Source organism: Lampetra planeri, chromosome 59 (assembly GCF_965212315.1).
Source record: "Lampetra planeri chromosome 59, kcLamPlan1.2.h2, whole genome shotgun sequence".
Lineage (NCBI taxonomy): Eukaryota > Metazoa > Chordata > Hyperoartia > Petromyzontiformes > Petromyzontidae > Lampetra > Lampetra planeri.
In genome coordinates, this window is record NC_136165.1 from 3,107,890 (window position 1) to 3,116,581 (window position 8,692).

The window sequence follows — 8,692 nt, forward strand, 5'->3', positions numbered from 1 at the left end:
GCGTTAGCATCTTCTTGGTTCTTTCGGTAAAGTCACGTAGAAGGAAAATAAAAAAATAATAAAAATAAAACATAATAAAATTAAATTAGAGTATTAGATAATATTATTTTATTATATAATTGTATTATGTTTTATGTTTATTATTTTATTATTTCCCTTCTACGTGACTTTACCGAAAGAACCAAGAAGACGAATCCCTGCAGTCACGAAAGCTTTCAATCGAAAAGTCGCGTTAGCAGTTCGGGCCTTTAGCCGCCCGTGCGCGTAACGAATGACGCCGTTTTCGCTGCAAGAAAAGTTGTATTTATTTATTTATTTCTACCCACGTGACTTTACCGAAAGAACCAAAGAGGAGTAAAGAAAACAATCATCGGAGACGAACGAACAAGGTCAGTGCGCACTACCTGCCGTGACACCTGGGGGTCCAGAAACACATCGTCACCGAACAAACCAAAACCAAAAAAATGGAACAAAAGCTGACGAGGGTGGGAAAATGACCGGCGTTGAGAGAGAGAGAGCTGCGCGTTTGGAATTTAACGTTCTGAGAGGGGGCGGAGGAGGAACGTACGCGTGGATTTTAAACCCGTGTGCAGGTTAAAGACGCAATTCGAGCCGCTACGGAAAAAGTGGCCTTGGGCAGGTTCACCCAAGATCCGAATATTCAAGATCCGAGCGGTGTCGACACGGCCCTCCCCCCCCCCCCCCCATTGCACGTCTCGCGACGTCACCATCGTGGGACCCGACCACAACCTCAACTCGGCCTCATCCAGGCGAGGAATTCCCCCGGCGATTGTTGACGAGATCGGTGACACGAAGGGAGGCGCCGGTGGGTCAACGAGCTTGGTGGCGGTTCGGGGCAACGCGTCAAGTTTGCGCAGCGTCGTTCACGCGAGGGCTGGAAATCCTCCGATGCGCAATTTGGAACGTGCGCGCAGCACTCGGAGGCCCGCGGAAAAAACCGCGGACGGACAGGCGGGGGAAGCAGCCAGAACCGACGCGACCAACGACCGCGCGAGCTCCGTCGTCTACCGACACTCGCCACGAATAATCCCACGCGAGTGATCCGCGGACAATTTTTGCCAAAAGGTCGGACTGCAACGCCAACGCCGCCGCCGCCGCCACGAAAGCCGTCGCGGGATTTTTCAACGTCCGCCGTGAGGCGGGCGGCGCCGGCGTTTTAAACAGCCGGCACACGCCGCGGTAATAACCGGGGCGGCCGGTCGGGATTCGAAACCGCCGTCGGGATTTCCCCCGCACGCCACCCGGATGAGCATGGTTGGCCACACGTACGGTGCGAAAGAAGTTCCAACACACAACGTGCGTACGACGAGCGACCCTCCAATGCCGAGGGATGAGGTCGGCTAAGCCCAGGAGTTCAGTGGGAGAAGTGAAGGAGCCGGGGTGGGTGAGACCATGGGAATGAGCGTTGGATGCTGGTGAGAGGAGGCTAGGAAAACGCGGGGGTGGTGCCGAGGATCTGGGGATGGGCGGGGCGGGGCGGGGGGGCAACCAGGCCGTTGCCATGGCACCCCCTCATCTGTATGGGTGGGGGTTGCTGCGTCTGTACGGGTTGAAACGGTCGTCACGGTGATAGGAGCCGCGTCCCCCCTCTCCGTGCCGCGCCCAGCCTCCGTCGGAGCCCTCGCCGCGCCGGCCATCGCGGTCACGCCTGGGGTAGGTAGGAGGGGGCGAGATAACGAGGAGTTGATGTTGTGCGTGCGCGCATGTACGTTCAACTTCTTTCGCACCGTACGTGGTTAATCGTGCTAATGGGAGGTGCAGGGTAAGGACAAAAAAACAAACACAAAAAGCAGTTAAGAAGAAATGCATTTTCAATTTAGATTTAAAAGTGCCGATCATTCCATCATCTACATTTTGCATTTTTTATGTTGACGACGGAATGATCATGGGTTTACACCCAAGAAATGACGATAAGGTGGTGGTGGTGGTGATGAGCCAATGATGAGACAATAATGAGATGGTGATGACGATGGCGAGACAAAGATGATAGAACGGCGATGTTGGCGATTGTGGATATACGATGAAATGATGACGGTAACGACATGGCGGCGGTGGCGGTGACGTGCGTGGCCAATCGTGCTAATGGGAGGTGCAAGGTAAGGACAAAAAAACAAACACAAAAAGCAGTTAAAAAGAAATGCATTCTCAATCTAGATTTAAAAGTGCCGATCATTCCATCATCGACATTTTGCGTTTTTTATGTTGACGGAATGATCATGGGATTACACCCAAGAAATGACGATAAGGTGGTGGTGGTGGTGGTGATGAGCCAATGATGAGACAACAATGAGATGTTGATGACGATGGTGAGACAAAGATGATAGAACGGCGATGTTCGCGATTGTGGATATACGATGGAATGATGACGGTAACGGCGTGACGGCGGCGGCGGTGACGCTGCGTCCGATGGCTAAATGAGGAAACGTTAACGATGACGTGCGAGGCTCTGACCGGTCAAACCGGCGATCGTTGCGACCGCCTCGCGACCTCCAGTTCCACACGACGGGCGGCAACTCCGCCGGGCGGCTGAGAAATTCTTGGAAGTCCTTGTCCTCCGCGGTGAAGCGATGGGCGAACAGACGATTGTAATCGTCGTCGCAACCCGCGTCTCCCTCCCCGTCCTCATCCTCTTTATTTTCCTTCTCCGCCTCTTCGCTCCTCTCCACCTGCTCCTCCTCATTCTCCTCACCTTGAATCGCCTCTTTCACCGCTTCCATTTCTGTCGTCGTCTCTGAGCTCCGCTGCTCTGCCACGTTTGCGCCTGGCGAGGTTGACATTCACCTCCTGAAGTGGAAGAGGTGAGAGCATCGCAAAATAGGTTTTGTCATTTTCCGCCCACCATCGCCCCCCCCGTCACCCATGTTGTCCTCTCAAAGTAGCGTCACGAGATAATTTCGGTAAAGTCACGTAGGTTCCACCTGAAGACGGAAGTTTGTGTTGCCTCCAAAACGTCGTGATTTTTCTTAAATCCTTTATATTAAGTTTGCTTGCTTGCTTAGGACCGTGCAAATCTTTCGGTCGTTTTTTAACCCACTTCCCGTGATCCAATCGAGCTGACATTTTCCACACAGACTCGTTGTGCGTGACAATTAATGTTCGTGAAATTTTTTTTCCAAAATTTTACACTTTTTAGGACAAAAATATTATATTTAATTACCAATTGCTTACTGGTGCAATGCAATCATCTGACCCATAGGTGGCAGCCATCTCAAGCCAGAGGACGAGAGGACTCTAGCCGCCACGCATATAAAGGATTTATAGTGAAAAACTTTGTTTTTACTGGTTATACTTATTTTATTTTTTATTTTTATTAATTTTATGTTTTTACCTACGTGACTTTACCGAAAAAAACCTAAGAATATGAATCTTTGCAGTCACGAAAGCTTCAAATCTAGAACGAGATGATTTATCCATTCCAAACTCGCGCAGAAACGTGCAACTCAACGGGAACGTGGGACCGGGTCCCAGAGAGCTACCTCCTGAGAGCCCATCAAGTGACCTCTGGTCTGCACAGGAGAGAGTTTTCTTGCTTGCTCTGCCATGAGAGTAATGTTCGTGGCATTAAAAAAAGAAATTTAAACCTCGGCGCAGAAATTAAAACAAATTAAATGTAATGATGACATCACCCTGCTGCTGCTGCTCTATATAAGAACGGGAGACAGAGCAGAGCCTCACCATTCTGGCGAATTACCCGATGATGCTGGATGCAATTACCAGCGAAACGTCGTACTACTCAAATTGCAAATGTTGTGGTTTCACGCTTCAACACACCGGTGGGCTAAAGCAGTGAACTAATTGTCTTTTATCAACGTGACACTTTTTTACTGATTGGCCGTGTTGGGTGGTGGAAGGTTACGACACATTTATAAATAACGCGATCTAAACCCAGAAACGTTGATTATGAATAATATTGGTCGCGAAAGCCTGCTACGTGTTAAACTAAATTAAATGTGGCACCACATTTAATTAGATTTATTTTGGTGCAGTCATTGGTGACTGGGTTGAGAATCATTTAACTCACTGCACTTGAGTCATCTGAGCAAGCCAATTTGTTGACAATCTCAGCATGTAACAACGCACAGATTAATCAATTATGATACATGAATCTAAAGATTGATCATTACAATCTATATTCATTACGTGCCAATGTACATTTAGACTAATGGGGAAAATGGGGAAATTACAGACAGGAATAATTATATGAACAAAACAAGCCAAACAAAACATATTGAATATAACTGCGACTCTGAATAGTAAGACCGAATTTCTGGGGCAGGATTGGCAGTGGTGAAATATGTTGCATGACAACGAGGAACTAATAGACCTACACCGAAACCTAAAGACACACACACCCATAGACTTACACTGGGGACCACAGACGCATAGCGACCAACAGCCACAGAGACCCATAGATTTGCAGAGCCCTATAGACACAAAGACTTACGAGAAGAAACCACTGGCACATACGAGACCAACAGACTCGCACGGAAACGCATACTTAACAGAGGAGCACACTCACACAGAGATACACTGAGAAATGGAATGCACTGCCAGTTGGTTCCTGCATCAGCGGTGAGTCTCCTGATGATGGGCACACCCAGCCCACGCAGCTTCCCAGCGGAACTGGTCTGGTGGGTGCCCAACGGGCATGGAATCGATTGAGTTGCCAAATGAATTAATTTTTTTTCGCAATTCAAGATTGATTTTTTATTAAATCCTTTATATTAAGTTCGCTTGCTTGCTTACGACCGTGCAAATCTTTCGGTCGTTTTTTAACCCACTTCCCGTGATCCAATCGAGCTGACATTTTCCACACAGACTCGTTGTGCGTGACAATTAATGTTCGTGAAATTTTTTTCCAAAATTTTACACTTTTTAGGACAAAAATATTATATTTAATTACCAATTGCTTAATGGTGCAATGCAATCATCTGACCCATAGCTGGCAGCCATCTCAAGCCAGAGGACGAGAGGACTCTAGCCGCCTCGCATATAAAGGATTTATAGTGAAAAACTTTGTTTTTACGGGTTATACTTGTTTTGTATGTGCTTTCGTCTTGTTTTTTTTGTACGTACAGTTTTGGGTCACTCAATTAGCCCGAGGTGCATCTCTACAACTACTTATGCCATCCTAGCAGAATGTTCTTCCCTGGAGGGGGCATTTGGCCTACTCTTCCACACTCGCCACGACGTTTTGGGTGGACAGACGTGGTGGGTCGTTTTAAGGAACTTGCACCCACCGTTTCAAATTTTGCGCCGAAATGTTTAATTGAAGAGGCGATCTCTGGCTTGCAAGTTCAGTGTGCGAACTGTCCCACCGAGGCAGCGTCCATACATTCTAGATTTGAAGCTTTCGTGACTGAAAGGATTCATATTCTTAGGTTTTTTCGGTAAAGTCACGTAGGTAAAACATTTAAATTAATAAAAGTAAAATAAAATAAAAATCACGACGTTTCGGAGGCAACACAAGCTTCTGTCGTGGCTGTGACGGTTCCACCTGAAGACGGAAGCTTGTGTTGCCTCCGAAACGTCGTGATTTTTATTTTATTAATTTTAATGTTTTACCTACGTGACTTTACCGAAAAAACCTAAGAATAAGCGTCCATACATTTTAACTTATTTTGGCATATATAGTTAATTGCAATTAAAACATTTTTTTAAACCATCGAACCTGGCAGTGCTGCAAGCTGGTTCGTGAACCGGTCTGTAATTATGAACACCAGCCATAACCATCAGCCATCATTAGTTATCAACGCCAGTGATCAACACCGCTATCAATAACCATCAAAGCATCCATCCATCACCATCGGCATGTGTTCTGGGCCGATAAATCGAGTATCAACCACCACGAACAACATCTGATTGTAATGGAACGACTTTCCTCCCATCTCGGGCCACAGTAAATGTGGAACGTCCAGCACAGATTCCGAGCAAGGGAATACATTACGGACACTTGTTTTAAACACACAACAACATGCAGCAAAAAAGTCCCAAGACCCCGACCCTCGGTATTGGCCTCGGGCCGTGCCGGGCGCGGCCACTAAATCCCGGCAGCGCTGACAGGCGAGGCAGGCTTCACACTAGGCCGCTCGTTTTTTTTTCTCGTTTTGCGGGAATGGGGGGGGGGTATTTTCTCCCACAGCCGCAAATTTGGGCTCTTATGCATCCCCTGGGGCCATGGGACTCCCGTAAACATCCTAGGGAGACACAGGGACGACACGAGGAGACGGAGACTCACTTACTACGGCAGGAGAATGGAAGCACTTTTGACCCCGGAGCGTCACGCGATGCGATCAATGACGTGATGAAACATGGATGATGACGTAATAAGGGTAGTTCAGTTCATGACGTCATTTAGCAAATGGTAACACGCGAATGGAACGTCACGCGATGCGATCAATGACGTGATGAAACATGGATGATGACGTAATAAGGGTAGTTCAGTTCATGACGTCATTTAGCAAATGGTAACACGCGAATGAAACGTCACGCGATGCGATCAATGACGTAATAAAACATAGATAATGACGTGTTGGGGCCGTCCATAAATGAAGTCACGCACCAAGGGGGGGAGGGGGGTCAGACATAGAAAGTCTATGGGGCAATGTTAAGAGATAGGGAACCGGTTCCCATAGAAAGTCTATAGGGCCATGTTAAGAGATAGGGAACCGGTTCCCATAGAAGTCTATGGGGCAATGTTAAGAGATAGGGAACCGGTTCCCATAGAAAGTCTATGGGGCCATGTTAAGAGATTGGGAACCGGTTCCCATAGAAAGTCTATGGGGCAATGTTAAGAGATAGGGAACCGGTTCCCATAGAAAGTCTATGGGGCAATGTTAAGAGATGGGGAACCGGTTCCCATAGAAAGTCTATGGGCCAATGTTAAGAGATAGGGGACCGGTTCCTATAGAAAGTCTATGGGGCAATGTTAAGAGATAGGGGACCGGTTCCCATAGAAAGTCTATGGGGCCATGTTAAGAGATAGGGAACCGGTTCCCATAGAAAGTCTATGGGGCAATGTTAAGGGATAGGGAACCGGTTCCCATAGAAAGTCTATGGGGCAATGTTAAGAGATAGGGGACCGGTTCCCATAGAAAGTCTATGGGGCAATGTTAAGAGATAGGGAACCGGTTCCCATAGAAAGTCTATGGGGCAATGTTAAGAGATAGGGAACCGGTTCCCATAGAAAGTCTATGGGGCCATGTTAAGAGATAGGGGACCGGTTCCCATAGAAAGTCTATGGGGCCATGTTAAGAGATAGGGAACCGGTTCCCATAGAAAGTCTATGGGGCTATGTCAAGAGATAGGGAACCGGTTCCCATAGAAAGTCTATGGGGCAATGTTAAGAGATAGGGAACCGGTTCCCATAGAAAGTCTATGGGGCAATGTTAAGAGATAGGGAACCGGTTCCCATAGAAAGTCTATGGGGCCATGTTAAGAGATGGGGAACCGGTTCCCATAGAAAGTCTATGGGGCAATGTTAAGAGATAGGGAACCGGTTCCCATAGAAAGTCTATGGGGCCATGTTAAGAGATAGGGGACCGGTTCCCATAGAAAGTTTATGGGGCCATGTTAAGAGATAGGGAACCGGTTCCCATAGAAAGTCTATGGGGCTATGTCAAGAGATAGGGAACCGGTTCTCATAGAAAGTCTATGGGGCAATGTTAAGAGATTGGGAACCGGTTCCCATAGAAAGTCTATAGGGCAATGTTAAGAGATAGGGAACCGGTTCCCATAGAAAGTCTATGGGGCCATGTTAAGAGATAGGGAACCGGTTCCCATAGAAAGTCTATGGGGCAATGTTAAGAGATTGGGAACCGGTTCCCATAGAAAGTCTATAGGGCAATGTTAAGAGATAGGGAACCGGTTCCCATAGAAAGTCTATGGGGCCATGTTAAGAGATAGGGAACCGGTTCCCATAGAAAGTCTATGGGGCCATGTTAAGAGATTGGGAACCGGTTCCCATAGAAAGTCTATGGGGCAATGTTAAGAGATAGGGAACCGGTTCCCATAGAAAGTCTATGGGGCAATGTTAAGAGATGGGGAACCGGTTCCCATAGAAAGTCTATGGGCCAATGTTAAGAGATAGGGGACCGGTTCCTATAGAAAGTCTATGGGGCAATGTTAAGAGATAGGGAACCGGTTCCCATAAGAAGTCTATGGGGCAATGTTAAGAGATAGGGAACCGGTTTCCATAGAAAGTCTATGGGGCAATGTTAAGAGATAGGGGACCGGTTCCCATAGAAAGTCTATGGGGCCATGTTAAGAGATAGGGAACCGGTTCCCATAGAAAGTCTATGGGGCTATGTCAAGAGATAGGGAACCGGTTCCCATAGAAAGTCTATGGGGCCATGTTAAGAGATAGGGGACCGGTTCCCATAGAAAGTCTATGGGGCAATGTTAAGAGATAGGGAACCGGTTCCCATAGAAAGTCTATGGGGCCATGTTAAGAGATGGGGAACCGGTTCCCATAGAAAGTCTATGGGGCAATGTTAAGAGATAGGGAACCGGTTCCCATAGAAAGTCTATGGGGCCATGTTAAGAGATAGGGGACCGGTTCCCATAGAAAGTTTATGGGGCCATGTTAAGAGATAGGGAACCGGTTCCCATAGAAAGTCTATGGGGCTATGTCAAGAGATAGGGAACCGGTTCCCATAGAAAGTCTATGGGG

At 47.5% G+C, this 8,692-nt stretch overlaps 1 protein-coding gene across 2 annotated transcripts; it reads right to left on the reverse strand.

Moving 5' to 3' along the window:
• Window positions 1-293: 293 nt before the first annotated feature.
• Window positions 294-6,382, reverse strand: LOC144736130 (RNA guanine-N7 methyltransferase activating subunit-like). 2 transcript variants are annotated; one of them, XM_078618689.1, is made up of 3 exons: window positions 6,264-6,382; window positions 2,473-2,805; window positions 294-1,669 (listed from the first exon to the last, which is right to left on the reverse strand). In XM_078618689.1, the coding sequence occupies exons 2-3, from the start codon at window positions 2,796-2,798 to the stop codon at window positions 1,534-1,536; spliced, it is 462 nt and encodes a 153-aa protein (XP_078474815.1). In that variant the 5' UTR covers window positions 2,799-2,805; window positions 6,264-6,382; the 3' UTR covers window positions 294-1,533. The 2 variants fall into 2 exon arrangements, with proteins under 2 accessions (XP_078474815.1, XP_078474816.1); XM_078618690.1 differs by having other exon boundaries at window positions 6,260-6,368.
• Between the last annotated feature and the right edge of the window lie 2,310 nt (window positions 6,383-8,692).